At 44.9% G+C, this 16,271-nt stretch overlaps 1 protein-coding gene across 1 annotated transcript; it reads left to right on the forward strand.

The window, feature by feature from the left end:
- The first annotated feature begins 2,967 nt into the window (after positions 1 to 2,967).
- Positions 2,968 to 3,945, forward strand: LOC142503274 (olfactory receptor class A-like protein 1). The gene has a single exon (XM_075615435.1). It carries the CDS (start codon positions 2,968 to 2,970, stop codon positions 3,943 to 3,945), a length of 978 nt encoding a protein of 325 aa, XP_075471550.1.
- Positions 3,946 to 16,271: the final 12,326 nt, after the last annotated feature.

The following is a 16,271-nucleotide window of genomic DNA, read 5'->3' on the forward strand; positions in this document are numbered from 1 at the left end:
TGGGCAGCAACAATTGCTTCTCTAAGATCATTGCTGATGTATTTCCTCTATGGCATTGTGTTAACACACACCTGAATGCTCCAGACCAGCAAACTGCTAAAACTTCAGCTTTTATAGAGGTGGTCAGACTTGTTGATGATCAATTAATCAAGGGCATAAGATTAGCAGCACCTGTCTGCTACTTAGCACCGTAATTCTTATGGAAGCAGTAAGGGTGTACTTAGTTTTTCACACATAGCTTCTCCATTTTGCCTTTATTTTTGTTAAATAAATCATGACACAGTGTAATATGTCATGTGTTGTTGTTCATCTGAGGTTGTATTTACCTATTTTTGAGGCCTGCTAAGGAACAAATGATTGTTATTATGTCCTGATATGTAAAACCATAGAATTCAAAGAGGGTGTACTTTCTTTTTCTCACAACGGTGTATACCGTATGTACAGTATAATACAGCTAGTGGAAAATAGCAGCCAAAAATGTTTAAAGAGGCAGATTGTTAATGTAACAAATTATATGAAATTAAGTTTGCTACAGTGGATACTGTATTAATTGCTCAGGTTTAATTAATCCCCTGTGGTATAATTGACATTTTTTTAAAATTATAAATAGAGGTATAAAGCCATGACTATTTAACAATACAACATTGATCAGGGTAAGTTAACTGAAGAGGTAATAGCAATATAGAAGGTGCCCCTTACCCCAATCCTTATAAACAGACTTTAGAACAATGGTATCCAATTACAGTAATTGTAGGAAGATTTTGCCAAGTTAAGAATAAAGGACATGTAATGTGATAAGAATAGAGGACATGAGAGGAATGTACTATATTATGCAAAGCCAGGTAAAAGTATCCGTCAGTAACGTTTGAAGCATTGTCATATAGTAGTTTAGGGTAATAGAGACCTGTCCATTGAGTCGAACCCTTACTAAATTCTAAGCGTGTTAACTAGTCCTGTTAATAAATTTATAATTTTCCAGAAGAGAACACACTAAAAGCTCCACTGTGATATTCAACAATTATTTCTCAACGAAGAAAAAGATCAGGTCTTTCCCTGGATCAAAGCTCTACTATGTTTTAACTCAGAATGAGAATTTTGGATGTACTGTACATGCAGCTGTTTTTTTCTGCAGCCAAGGAATAGTTGGACACCACAGTTTAGCCGCTGGCCATTTCGGCCCTGAGGTAGGTGATTAGCATTAGGGTTGTTAGGATAAGGATTTAACGGGTAAGGTTTTAAAGGTAAGGGGTTAACAGGGTAAGGTTTATAGAGTAAGGAGGTAAGTGGTTAAGGTTACTAGGGTCACTTTAGAGATCACATTAACTACAGCAGCCAAATGTCCCGCGGTTCAAATGTCCCGGCAGTGAATTGGCCGATTAACGGCCAAGTAATAAAATCCTAGACCGGTTTTAACTAGCCCAGCATATTACCGTATAACTTCTTTCTACAATGCTCTCCAATTTTTATCTTGAATTTATCTTCTGTATCTGACATCTCAGTCTGCACTGGCAATATATTCCCCATTTTAACAACCTTTGCTGTACAGGTCAGCTAACTCTTACAAATAAGAGGCTGGCATCATGCAATGCCAGAAGGCAACATAAAATTGGGGGCAATTGACCAAGGGAAAAGTCTGGAAGGAAAGAGAATATGACCGTCCCTCCTCCTGTGCTGCCAGTGTATCACTGTGTGAGCTCCACTTCCCCATCTATTGAGCATAGAAACAGCAATGAATAGAGCCCCGACAAACCAGAATAACTTGGTGTTGGCACAGAGGGACATCTCTGAGCATTTCAGCACTTTTTTACACGTCTAGCTAAATTAGACGCAGCCGTTTAGCCACCGGGACACTTTGCCGCTAGGATAGTTCCCTGTCGAAGGTAATGTATTCCCTAACTCCTTACCCTAAATCTCCTTGCGTACCTTACCTTACCCTAAAAACCTCAAACTCTTTACCCTAAAAAGCTGGTCACAGGGCCGACATTATGGTCTGGGAGGGGCGGGGGGGGGGGGGGGGTCAAGGCAACGTGCTGCCAATGGGGTCCCTCTGGGATGTGTGAAATGTTTGCAGTGCCTAAATGGTTAAACTTTAGAAGCACTGACTGTGTGTGAGGTACAGTGCCATTATAACTGGTTAAAAAACAAAAGTGCCCTGATAATTATAGTGAAAAAAATAAGGTTCATGAAAAATATGTTTCCATTTTTTTTTTGACATTTAGATTTATTAGAGCACTTTTGGTTTTCAACCAGTTTTAACTGCACTGTATTTCGCACATAGTGCTTCTAAAGTTTAACCCTTTAAGCACCACATACTGTACATGTTCCGCATATTATGCTGTTGGCTATAGTGTTGTTTTGTTTCCTCTTCTCTCTATGCAGTGGAAGAAAAACAAAAGACAGTATAATGTTGCTCTGTGGGGCCTGCTAAGAGGGTTTACCTTCACAGGTTGCAGCTTGAAATGTTTTTGCCAAAGTATTTAACTATATCACCCAGAAGAAGAAATAATAATTTGCCGTACTGTATGTAGCATTGGGGATTGTTTGTCTAACGGTAACAAATGCACATTGTGATGTTGACACTGACAGTCAGTTTAATGCAATCTTAACTCAATGTATCAAAGTTCTTTACATCAACCTTGTTCTGCTTGTGTCAGTCAGTGAGTTGAGGAGTGGTTTAGGTGAAATTACACAGTGCAACCTTAAAGTGGGATATACCAAAGAATCTGAAGGATACCGTTTTCCTTTTACATTTGCCCCATTCTGGTATTTGTGATTCTGGGATAGGTTGCAAATCAGAAGCCATGTGGAAACCCACCCTTACGTTTTGTCAGAAGTCTATAAAAGCACAACTTAGTAAAAAAAATAAACGTTTTGTGCTGCTGCTGTTTTTGGAGAGACTGTTGTGTTTCTGCGGATTATTGTATAACACGTTTGTGCTTGCAGGTGTCTGAAACTGAAAAAAGGGTGATGGAGATTCATCTTCTTTTCAAAGCACTCAGCTTCATTTTTTTGGTGGTAATCGGGATTTCTGGCAACGCCTTTATTTTGTTCGCATTTTCCTATATCAGGATAATGGAGAAGAAGCTCATGCCAACCAACATCATCCTGATGGTCCTGGCTTCAATGAATTTTCTTGTTGTCATCTCCCGTGCCATCCCCCAGGCCCTGGATGCCACAGGACTGCAAAACTTACTGGATGACACAATGTGCAAACTTATCATGCTCACCTATAGAGGGAGTAGGGCCATGTCCATTTTTGTCACCAGTTTGCTTAGCTGTCACCAATGTATCCTCATTGCCCCAATCACTGGGCTGTGGCCTTATCTGAAGCAAAAGGTGACCCAGAATGTGTTGGTCATCATTATAGTAATCATGTGCATTAATCTTGTGCTACACCCCAGCCCTTTAATGTACACCCATGCCAAGAAGAATGTCACAACTTCGCCATATACATTGCACTTGGTCTACTGCGATACAGACTTTTTGACCTACCTCAATTATGTTGTTAATGGAGCATTATTTTCCGTCAGAGACTTTCTTTTTGTGGGGCTGATGACTCTGGCGAGTAGTTACATTGTGTATGTGTTGGTCTGTCATGAGAAATCCATAAAAGGCATACGGAGCTCGGACAGAGACAAAAGAAAATCAGTTGAGTACAAGGCTTCTAGAGCTGTCATCTTGTTGGTTGTCATGTATGCACTGTTATTTGGGATGGATAACTGCATGTGGATCTACACCCTGACCCTGTCTAATGCAAGTCCTGGCGTGAATGAGGCCAGAGTAGTGCTATCTTGCTCTTACTCTGCTCTGAGTCCTATAGTCATCATCGCTACGAATCCCAAATTACAACAGATAGCAAACATTTTACATAGAAGGAAACTGTTACCCTGGAATCACCAGGAAGATTCAGGAAGCAGAATTCATGTGAATTGTATCAGCAAATAGCTGTGATGAGAAATGAACATGTATGTGTATGTTTGAAAGTCGACACTTTGTTTATGGTTTTAAAACCCATTTGTACAGAATACTTAAGAATAAAGAGATGTTAAATGTATTGTGTACCCTAATCGACAAAAAATCCTCTGTATTCAATGATACTGTTAATGCTGTTTGAAATTACAGATATGTAAACATCTCATAAAAGCTTGTGTACTTAGCAAAATGTGCTGTGTTTTGCAAGAGGGGAGAAGAGGAATGCAAGAAAATCCCAGGGAGTTTCATGCCCAATGTCTAAATTCCATCAATAATTAGCTCTTATTTTTTTAATGCAATTTAATAACTTTTGGCAGATCTTTCTACCCTCCAAATATTACTAAATTGCAAGATCCTAAACATTTGCAGAAAACATTGGGAATGGAAAAGCAGTAATTTTGCACATATCTTATTGGAAAACTTTCAAACACTTCCTCCTACATTGTACATGCAATCACAATGTTCCAGTTAAGACCAATTCACTGTGTCAAATAGTACCGCTCCCTACTCAAAATCTTCAGTGCCAGAGGGCTACATCCTTCTGCTGATTCCACACTAACATATCTTACTTGATCAAACCCTTTTCCGGCTTTACACTTGTGCCCCTGATTACATATAGTTATTTTTTTTTCTCTATGCACCATTCATTGCCATCATTATCTGTTAAGGCCTGTCTCCTTAATGTCCATTTATCTCCTTCGCTCTGTCACATCTGGGACATTGTTCACTTCCTGGCCACTTCCATATGTGGCCCTACTATTAGAGTTCACTAAGTGACCTATGCCTCCATATCAAATTCTCCCTAAGGGCATCATGCAGTAAGCAGCGAAAAAAAAGCATTAGCCAGTTTTGGAACTAGCCATGTTTTTGGCGTGTTAAACTCGCTGTATGCTGTAAGGGCCAAGTCCCTGGCGAATGAATGCGCCACCACCATTTGATATAATGGCGAGTAACCGGTGGTGGGACGGCTGCCTGGCGAGAAGCTGCCGAGAAGCTGTCCCCTGCCGAAATGTGTTTGCAGCAGAGAGAGATCCGTTGCTCTCTCGGTGCAAACATCGGCATATTAAAAATTATGTTATATACAATTTTATTCATAGTGTACATGTGCAGTGGGTCTCCGGAGCTGAACCGCATTGGTTTTAGGTCCGGGGACCCCCTGCTTCCCAAGATACAGGCCCCTTTATGAGGTGAAGAAGTGAAGATCATCAGGAAGCGCAATGTCATGTAAAAAACAGAAGAAAATTCCCTGATGGTGCAGTATTGTGATTGATATGTGATAAATATCAAGGTGCAGTGTGCTGGATACTCACAAGTGTAGAGTGAGCAATGTTCCCATAAAGGTTTCTTTATGTGTGTCAGCCCGTTGGACCGTCAGACAGGTAAGTGGAATGGTAAGTGCTGGAGACCTTAAGTGAATAATAAAACGGACATAGTGCAGACTGTACGAAATATCTTTAAAAGTAAGTATATGTGCAATACACTCACATGGTTTTAAAAGGTAACAAGCGTTTAGATCACAAAGGTTGGATCTCAGCAATGAATGAGCTGTTCTCTGTCCCCCCTCTGCCTCGGCAGGCGTGCGTGTCACCGGTGCGTCTCACCCTAACCGGAAACCGGAAGTGACGTCATCTGCTCCGGGGGACGCCGATCCTGTGGGAGTTTTTCTCATCAGCCTCACTCTACGCGTTTCTCCGTATTGCGGTTTCTTCAGGAGTGTATGGCTGACATGCTCTAGGAGGATTTTATACGCTATGCTCAGATCCCATTGGTGGACAATTAAGTATGGTGATCAAAATCAGTAATTAGGGCAGGGATTACAGGTGTAAACAGGCAATATTTGTACAACTCATATCGATTATATATGAGTATAAACAGACATAAAAGTTATAAGACTCATATCATACATATATGGGTCTTCCAAAAGGATTTTAATAAAATGAACTTAAAATTAACGATATACACAAATTGGTTAAAATAGTTAAAATAATTAAAATAGATTAAATTAACCCCTAAATAAACTGAGCTAGTCATATAATAACAGGCATGGTGATGTAGTTTATCTAGTGGAGAAAAGACAGGCATGTTAGAATCATTCACAGAAAAGGTTTTATGTCGAACTCAAGATTTAAACCTTGGGGGGAAATGGTTTTTAGCTCGAATATCCAGAATGATTCCCTCTTGATTAAATTTAAGTCTCTATTGCCCCCCCTCCAATGGGGCAAAACTTGCTCTATGGCTTTGAATGAGAAGCTGGCAGGATTGGAGCTTTGTGTCAATAAAAAATGGTTCGAAACACTGTGGGTTGTGAGTTTGCGTTTTATATTACCCAGATGTTCTAATATACGCGTTCTAAGCGGGCGTATGGTCTTCCCAATGTATTGTAAGCCACACTCACATTCCGCAAGGTAAATGACATGACTGGATCTACAGTTCAAATGCTGTTTAATCTTATAAGATTTCTGTGTTACATTAGATTTGAAACTGTATACTTCTTTGGAGCTATGCTGGCAAGCAGTGCACATTTTACATTCATAAAATCCTTTGGGGGGATCTAGCCAAGTGTGCTTTTTGGCTATTGTATTTCTCAGTGCACTTGGGGACAGGAAATTTTTAATATTAGGTGCTCTCCTATATACCATTTTTACTCTGTCCGCCATATATATATGTATGATATGAGTCTTATAACTTTTATGTCTGTTTATACTCATATATAATCGATATGAGTTGTACAAATATTGCCTGTTTACACCTGTAATCCCTGCCCTAATTACTGATTTTGATCACCATACTTAATTGTCCACCAATGGGATCTGAGCATAGCGTATAAAATCCTCCTAGAGCATGTCAGCCATACACTCCTGAAGAAACCGCAATACGGAGAAACGCGTAGAGTGAGGCTGATGAGAAAAACTCCCACAGGATCGGCGTCCCCCGGAGCAGATGACGTCACTTCCGGTTTCCGGTTAGGGTGAGACGCACCGGTGACACGCACGCCTGCCGAGGCAGAGGGGGGACAGAGAACAGCTCATTCAATGCTGAGATCCAACCTGTGTGATCTAAACGCTTGTTACCTTTTAAAACCATGTGAGTGTATTGCACATATACTTACTTTTAAAGATATTTCGTACAGTCTGCACTATGTCCGTTTTATTATTCACTTAAGGTCTCCAGCACTTACCATTCCACTTACCTGTCTAACGGTCCAACGGGCTGACACACATAAAGAAACCTTTATGGGAACATTGCTCACTCTACACTTGTGAGTATCCAGCACACTGCACCTTGATATTTATCACATATCAATCACAATACTGCACCATCAGGGAATTTTCTTCTGTTTTTTACATGACATTGCGCTTCCTGATGATCTTCACTTCTTCACTGTCCACGGGATCGAGAGAACGACCCCACACTGGGTTAAGCAGCATTAATTCATGTTTGTATAAGTATCACATTTTTTCACATATGTGTTTATAATTTTGGAGCGCCACTTTTTGATATATTTGCCTGTCCCTTTATGAGGTGCCAGTATCCCTCTGCATTTAAAGGTCCTGATCACGTGACCGCGGAATGTAAACAAAGCAGAGGAATACCGGCACCCCCTAAAGGGGCCCGTATCTCGGGAAGCAGGGTGTCTCCGGACCTAAAACCAAAGCGGTTCAGCTCCGGAGACCCTCTGCACATCTACACTGTGAATAAAACACACATATCAATAAACAATCATTCCTTACCTTTGCGGCTATCTGCTACGGTAACGAAGCAGCATGAATGTATTTTTAATAATAGTGTACTGTGAGCAGGGGGTCCCCTGAGCTGAACCGCGTTGCTTTGTGGACCAGGGACCCCCTGCTTCCCGAGTTACAGGCCCCGGAATGTGTCATCGGGTGCAGTGTAGACGCCATCTTTATAGCGTCCCATACGCTACGAGCCCGCTATAAATATGGCGGCGACACTGGAACCGATGCCCCAAACCGGGGCCTGTAACTCGGGAAGCAGGGGGTCTCTGAGCCACAAATTAATGCAGTTCAGCTCAGGAGACACCCTGCGTCCGCACAATATTATTAAAATACATAAATGCTGCTTCATTACCATAGCGGATAGCCGCTAAGGCAATGAAAGGGTTAAGGCAGAATAGCATGTTTATTGGGGACAATTGCCCCCAATAAACATTGCAATAAACAACATACAACCCCTGTGTATGTATAATACATAAACAACAATAAATACATTAAATACATATAGTACTCACCACCCATTTCCTGCTGCCACGATGAAGGCCATCTTCCTCTTCATCCTGCCCATGGCCCCATCCGCTGCTGCAAAACAGACACAAGAATGAAAACATCCAATGTAATGTCCCCTAACCCCTTAATCACCATAGCGGTTAATAACCGCTACAGTCATTAAGGGGTTAACCCACCCTCACCCACCACTCGGGACGCCTACATACCCTCAGGTAGAGAGGACATATTACAAGAGTTGAAGGATGTCAGGATTGAACTTAACCTCCTCCTCACCTCCAGGGCTGAGAAAGATCTGAGTTGGACACAGAGGAAGTTTTTTGAGAAAGCTAATAAACCGGACACTATGCTAGCCACCAGACTCCGCAATAGGAAGCCAAATTTTAATATACATTCTATCAGGACTGCAGAGGGGCGGGTCTCCTCTAACCCCAAAGTTATAGTGGGTGAGTTTGAGAAGTTTTATGCACAGTTATACAATGGGGAGAAGGTGGTACACAACGCTAAGACAAGCAGTAATCTGCGGAAATTCTTAGCAGACGCTGCCTTGCCATAACTGAACAGCTCGGACCGAGAGGCAATTCAATGCGACTTCTCAGGGGGAAGAACTAGCAGCAGTGGTCAAAAGTTTAAAGTCATCTAAGGCCCCAGGCCCGGATGGGTTCTCTAACTTGTATTATAATAAATTCATAGGAGTTTTAGCTCCACACATGCTCCGGATGTTTAACAGAGTACTAGCAGGAGAGCCATTCGCTGAGCAGATGCTCCAGGCGTAGATTTCCTTGATTCATAAAGGGGACAAAGACCCCACAAATTGTCAAAGTTACAGGCCGATATAATTGATTAATACGGATGTTAAAATCTACTCCAAATTACTAGCCAACCGCTTAAGTGTCATCCTGCCGAGGCTAATCCATCCAGATCAAGTTGGCTTTGTTAGAAATAGACAAGCGGTCGACAATACCAGACGGATTGTAGACATAATAGATTTTGTAGAAGCCAACGGGATCCGGAGTGTAGTTTTAAGCTTAGATGCGGAAAAGGCATTCGACAGTATTGACTGGCCATACTTGGAGTCCACGCTTGGGGCATTTGGGTTTGGAAGCAAATTTTTAAGGGCAATAAAAGCGTTATACAACGCACCGGCAGCGAGGGTGGTCCACCAGGGGTTCCCCTCAGAGCGGTTTCAAATTAAAAGTGGTACGAGACAAGGATGCCCGTTATCGCCCTTGCTGTTTGCCTTATGTATCGAACCACTAGCAGCCCAAATTCGAAGCAACACGGATATCTCTGGAGTACAAATCCACTCGCAAGAAAACAAAGTGGCTTTGTATGCAGATGACATTATTCTGACCCTTACTAAGCCGCTCATCTCGCTACCCAACCTGTTCGAGCTTCTAGAGCGATTTGCCCAGATCTCTGGGTTTAAAATAAATCAGACAAAATCGGAGGCACTATGCCTCAACATCCCACGGGAAACGGAGAAGCTGATTGAACTCAACTTTGAGTTTAAGTGGCGCCCAACATCCATAAGGTACATAGGGTGCATATCACAAAAAAGATAGGCTCCTTATACTGTACCAAGCAAATTACCCAAGTCTATTGATGGCCCTAAAAAAGGAATTACAAGACTGGGCGGCATATGGTATCTCATGGATGGGTAGGATTTGTAGCGTCAAGATGAACATCCTTCCCCGGATTCTATACCTGTTTCAAACTCTCCCGATACCCGTGGTACGTGCAGACAATGCAGGGCTTCAAAAATCAATCTCGAAGTTTATTTGGAACGGTAAAAAAACACGGATTAGAGCCAAAATGATGCAGAAGCCTAAGGAGGCAGGGGGTCTAGCGGTTCCAAACATTATATCCTATTACAAAGCGGCGCAATTGTGCCAAATCACACAATGGCATGGGGACCCGGAGCTCCGGCGGTGGGTGGCTTTGGAGAGAGAGGTGTGCGCCCCGCTTGAGCTCGGGGACCTAATCTGGTATCCGAGGACACGGGTAAAAGATATTCACAGTACCATTATCCTCTGTGCTCAACTCCATCTCGGTCTGGGAGGCGTCTAAAAGTAGTCGCTCGCTAACCTCCAAACATACACTGATGGCTCCCTTATACGGCAACCCAGATTTTGCTCCGGGTCTAGCAGGCAAGAGTTTTCCGTTGTGGCGCAAACTGGGGATTAGACGGTTGAAGGACCTGGAGGGCAGTACCAAGATTAAATCATTTGAACTATTAAAGTCAGAAACAGACATACCCAACACAGAATTTATTAGGTACCTCCAGGTTCGGGCATTTTACAACGCATATCCGGTGAGACCACCATTAACAAACTTCGAAAAGCTCTGCGTGAGAGGTACAGACACGCGGGGACTGATTTCTGCTTTATACAGAGAGGTGGTAGGTGCCGACAAAGACGAGACTGACAAATCCAGATTCATGGTTCAGTGGGAGGCAGACTTACAAAGCACGCTAGAGGACGAGGACTGGTCAGCGATTTTTAAGGCCGCTGCCAGCAGCTCCATATGCACGACATTAAAGGAGAACTCATATAAAGTAATGTTACGATGGTATCTCACCCCAATTAGACTGGCGAAATTTATCCTGGGCTCTTCCCCGCTTTGCCCCAGGCGGTGCGGGGAACAGGGGGACTTGGTACACATGCTGTGGTCTTGCCCAAAAATAGCACCTATATGGGTCCAGATCCGAGATTGGCTACAGAGGATCTTTTTGGGCCTCCGAATTCAGCTCGACCCGTGGCTGTTCTTGTTAGGCAAACCCACAAAGGAGGTGTCACGCTCGGGGAACAAATTAATTGCACACTTTGCTACAGCTATGAGGGGCGAGACCGCAGCATTGTGGAATCACAATTCCTTCATTAGCAAAGATCAGGAACAGAATTTGGTTCATATGCCGAATGGAAAAGTTAACAAGCCTAGTTAACGATTCAGGTGATAAATTCCAAAAGGTTTGGCTGCCTTGGTTGGCCCAGACAGATATCCAAGGGGTGAATGATGCCACAATCTGGCTGTGATTGAAGTAAGTGAGTTCTCCTCTGATGCGTGTCTGGGAGCCAGATGAGACGGGCTGACGTTAGGGAATGCCCACCCTCTTGGGGAGAACCCCCTAGGTAAAGCCAATGGAGTGGATGCAGTATCGCTCGTGCGGAGACTGGTGAGCGGCATGGCGGAAGCGGCTTGCGTTCGATAGATAAAGCTCAAGAATGTAAAGATGGACACTCTTCGCCTGACCTTCCCCCCCACCTTCCCCCCCCCCCCACTTTCCGGTGTTGTCTCGGTGTGGTTGTGTTGTCGTGTCGTCTCCCCATCACGTGTTTTTTAAGTGTGGTATGTCCTAGTCAGTTCTGTGAATACTTGGAACAGTTGTAGACATTATTTTATCCTCTGTACTAGCTGAGAGCCCCGGCGTTGCCCGGGATGTTTGTGGTGTGGGGGTGGCATTTGGGTGGGGAGTGGTCCACGCGGCCCATGGCAGTGTGCGGTGGTACTGCTGCTGTGGCTGTACTGATGGTGATTGTATCGGTGTGCTGATTTGGGAGGGTTTGTTGCTGATGTGGGGGTGCGGATGTGGGTGTGCCGATGGGGAGGTGCGAAGGTGCCAATGTGTGGGTGCTGATGGTGTTGATGGGGGCTGGGAATGGTGGGGAGCCGAGAATGCCAGTGTGCTGGGGGGGGGGGGGCATGGGATACCGGTGTGCTGATGTGGTGGTGCTGGGGATAGTGTATGTGTGTGTATACGTGTGTGTGTGTATATATACACACGTGTGTGTATACATGTGTGTATACATGTTTGTGTGAGTGTGTGTATACATGTTTGTTTGTATACATTGTGTATGTGTACGTGTGTGTGTGTACACACGTGTGTGTGTATAAGTGTGTGTGTGTATACACGTGTGTGTGTGTGTGTATACACGTGTGTGTGTGTGTACACGTGTGTGTGTGTATACACGTGTGTGTGTGTGTATACACGTGTGTGTGTGTATACACGTGTGTGTGTGTGTATACACGTGTGTGTGTGTATACACGTGTGTGTGTGTGTATACACGTGTGTGTGTGTGTATACACGTGTGTGTGTGTGTACACGTGTGTGTGTACACGTGTGTGTACACGAGTGTGTGTGTACACGTGTGTGTGTGTACACGTGTGTGTGTGTGTGTACACACGTGTGTGTGTGTGTGTGTGTACACGTGTGTGTGTGTGTACACGTGTGTGTGTGTGTGTGTGTGTGTGTACACGTGTGTGTGTGTGTGTGTGTACACGTGTGTGTGTACACGTGTGTGTGTGTGTACACGTGTGTGTGTGTGTACACGTGTGTGTGTGTGTACACGTGTGTGTGTGTGTACACGTGTGTGTGTGTGTACACGTGTGTGTGTGTACACGTGTGTGTGTACACGTGTGTGTACACGTGTGTGTACACGTGTGTGTACACGTGTGTGTGTGTACACGTGTGTGTGTACACGTGTGTGTGTGTGTACACGTGTGTGTACACGTGTGTGTGTACACGTGTGTGTGTGTGTACACGTGTGTGTGTGTGTGTACACGTGTGTGTGTGTACACGTGTGTGTGTGTGTGTACACGTGTGTGTGTGTGTGTGTGTGTGTACACGTGTGTGTGTGTACACGTGTGTGTGTGTGTGTGTGTGTACACGTGTGTGTGTGTGTGTGTGTGTACACGTGTGTGTGTGTACACGTGTGTGTGTGTGTGTACACGTGTGTGTGTGTGTGTACACGTGTGTGTGTGTACACGTGTGTGTGTACACGTGTGTGTGTGTACACGTGTGTGTGTGTGTGTACACGTGTGTGTGTGTGTGTGTGTACACGTGTGTGTGTAAACGCGTGTGTGTGTGTGTGTGTGTGTACACGTGTGTGTGTGTGTACACGTGTGTGTGTGTGTGTGTGTGTACACGTGTGTGTGTGTGTGTACACGTGTGTGTGTACACGTGTGTACACGTTGTGTGTGTGTGTACACGTGTGTGTGTACACGTGTGTGTGTGTGTGTACACGTGTGTGTGTGTACACGTGTGTGTGTGTGTGTGTACACGTGTGTGTACACGTGTGTGTGAACACGTGTGTGTGTACACGTGTGTGTGTGTATGTACACGTGTGTGTGTACACGTGTGTGTGTACACGTGTGTGTGTGTGTGTACATGTGTGTGTGTACACGTGTGTGTGTGTGTGTGTACACGTGTGTGTGTGTACACGTGTGTGTGTGTGTGTGTGTGTACACGTGTGTGTGTGTGTGCCAGTGTGCTGGGGGGGGGCATGGGATACCGGTGTGCTGATGTGGTGGTGCTGGGGATAGTGTATGTGTGTGTATACGTGTGTGTGTGTGTATATATATATACACACGTGTGTGTATACATGTTTGTGTGTGTGTGTATACATGTTTGTTTGTATACATTGTGTATGTGTACGTGTGTGTTTGTACACACGTGTGTGTGTATAAGTGTGTGTGTGTGTATACACGTGTGTGTGTGTGTACACGTGTGTGTGTGTACACGTGTGTGTGTATACACGTGTGTGTGTGTGTATACACGTGTGTGTGTGTATACACGTGTGTGTGTGTGTGTATACACGTGTGTGTGTGTATACACGTGTGTGTGTGTGTACACGTGTGTGTGTGTGTACACGTGTGTGTGTGTGTACACGTGTGTGTGTGTGTACACGTGTGTGTGTGTACACGTGTGTGTGTGTGTGTGTACACGTGTGTGTGTGTACACGTGTGTGTGTGTACACGTGTGTGTGTGTGTACACGTGTGTGTGTACACGTGTGTGTGTGTGTGTACATGTGTGTGTGTACACGTGTGTGTGTGTGTACATGTGTGTGTGTGTACACGTGTGTGTGTGTGTGTACACGTGTGTGTGTACACGTGTGTGTGTGTGTACACGTGTGTGTGTGTGTGTACACGTGTGTGTGTGTGTACACGTGTGTGTGTGTGTGTGTACAAGTGTGTGTGTGTACACGTGTGTGTGTGTACACGTGTGTGTGTGTACACGTGTGTGTGTACACGTGTGTGTATACGTGTGTGTGTGTACACGTGTGTGTGTACACGTGTGTGTGTACACGTGTGTGTGTACACGTGTGTGTGTACACGTGTGTGTGTACACGTGTGTGTGTACACGTGTGTACACGTGTGTGTGTACACGTGTGTGTGTGTGTGTACACGTGTGTGTGTGTCTGTGTGTACACGTGTGTGTGTGTGTGTGTACACGTGTGTGTGTGTACACGTGTGTGTGTGTGTGTACACGTGTGTGTGTGTGTGTGTACACGTGTGTGTGTGTGTGTGTGTACACGTGTGTGTGTGTGTACACGTGTGTGTGTACACGTGTGTGTGTGTGTACATGTGTGTGTGTACACGTGTGTGTGTGTGTACACGTGTGTGTGTGTGTACACGTGTGTGTGTGTGTGTGTACACGCGTGTGTGTGTACACGTGTGTGTGTACATGTGTGTGTGTGTGTGTGTGTGTGAACACGTGTGTGTGTGTGTACATGTGTGTGTGTGTGTACACGTGTGTGTGTGTGTACACGTGTGTGTGTGTACACGTGTGTGTACACGTGTGTGTGTACACGTGTGTGTGTGTGTACACGTGTGTGTGTACACGTGTGTGTGTGTGTACACGTGTGTGTGTGTGTGTGTACACGTGTGTGTGTGTGTACACGTGTGTGTGTGTGTGTGTGTGTGTACACGTGTGTGTGTGTACACGTGTGTGTGTGTGTACACGTGTGTGTGTGTGTACACGTGTGTGTGTGTGTACACGTGTGTGTGTGTGTACACGTGCGTGTGTGTCTACGTATACGTGTGTGTACGTGTCTGCGTGTGTCTGCGTGTGTCTACGTGTGCCTGCGTGTCTACGTGTGCCTGCGTGTGCCCGGGATGTTTGTGGTGTGGGGGTGGCATTTGGGTGGGGAGTGGTCCACGCGGCCCATGGCAGTGTGCGGTGGTACTGCTGCTGTGGCTGTACTGATGGTGATTGTATCGGTGTGCTGATTTGGGAGGGTTTGTTGCTGATGTGGGGGTGCGGATGTGGGTGTGCCAATGGGGAGGTGCGAAGGTGCCAATGTGTGGGTGCTGATGGTGTTGATGGGGGCTGGGAATGGTGGGGAGCCGAGAATGCCAGTGTGCTGGGGGGGGGGGGGCATGGGATACTGGTGTGCTGATGTGGTGGTGCTGGGGATAGTGTATGTGTGTGTATACGTGTGTGTGTGTATATATATATACACACGTGTGTGTATACATGTGTGTATACATGTTTGTGTGTGTGTGTGTATACGTGTGTGTGTGTATACACGTGTGTGTGTGTACACGTGTGTGTGTGTATACACGTGTGTGTGTGTATACACGTGTGTGTGTGTATACACGTGTGTGTGTGTGTATACACGTGTGTGTGTGTGTATACACGTGTGTGTGTGTGTATACACGTGTGTGTGTGTGTATACACGTGTGTGTGTGTGTATACACGTGTGTGTGTGTGTACACGTGTGTGTACACGTGTGTGTACACGTGTGTGTGTGTACACGTGTGTGTGTGTACACGTGTGTGTGTGTACACGTGTGTGTGTACACGTGTGTGTGTGTACACGTGTGTGTGTGTACACGTGTGTGTGTGTGTGTACGTGTGTGTGTGTGTGTGTACGTGTGTGTGTGTGTGTACGTGTGTGTGTGTGTGTGTACACGTGTGTGTGTGTGTGTACACGTGTGTGTGTGTGTACACGTGTGTGTGTACACGTGTGTGTGTGTACACGTGTGTGTGTGTACACGTGTGTGTGTACACGTGTGTGTGTGTGTGTACACGTGTGTGTACACGTGTGTGTGTGTGTACACGTGTGTGTACACGTGTGTGTGTGTGTGTACACGTGTGTGTACACGTGTGTGTGTTGTACACGTTGTGTGTGTACACGTGTGTGTGTGTGTGTACACGTGTGTGTACACGTGTGTGTGTACACGTGTGTGTGTACACGTGTGAGTGTACACGTGTGTACACGTGTGTGTGTACACGTGTGTGTTGTGTGTGTGTACACGTGTGTGTGTGTTGTGTGT

The sequence above is a fragment of the Ascaphus truei genome, chromosome 9, assembly GCF_040206685.1.
Source record: "Ascaphus truei isolate aAscTru1 chromosome 9, aAscTru1.hap1, whole genome shotgun sequence".
NCBI lineage: Eukaryota > Metazoa > Chordata > Amphibia > Anura > Ascaphidae > Ascaphus > Ascaphus truei.

Excerpts from the sequence above, each read along its gene's own strand:
- LOC142503274 (XM_075615435.1), top strand. The coding sequence starts at position 2,968 with ATGGAGATTCATCTTCTTTTCAAAGCACTCAGCTTCATTTTTTTGGTG.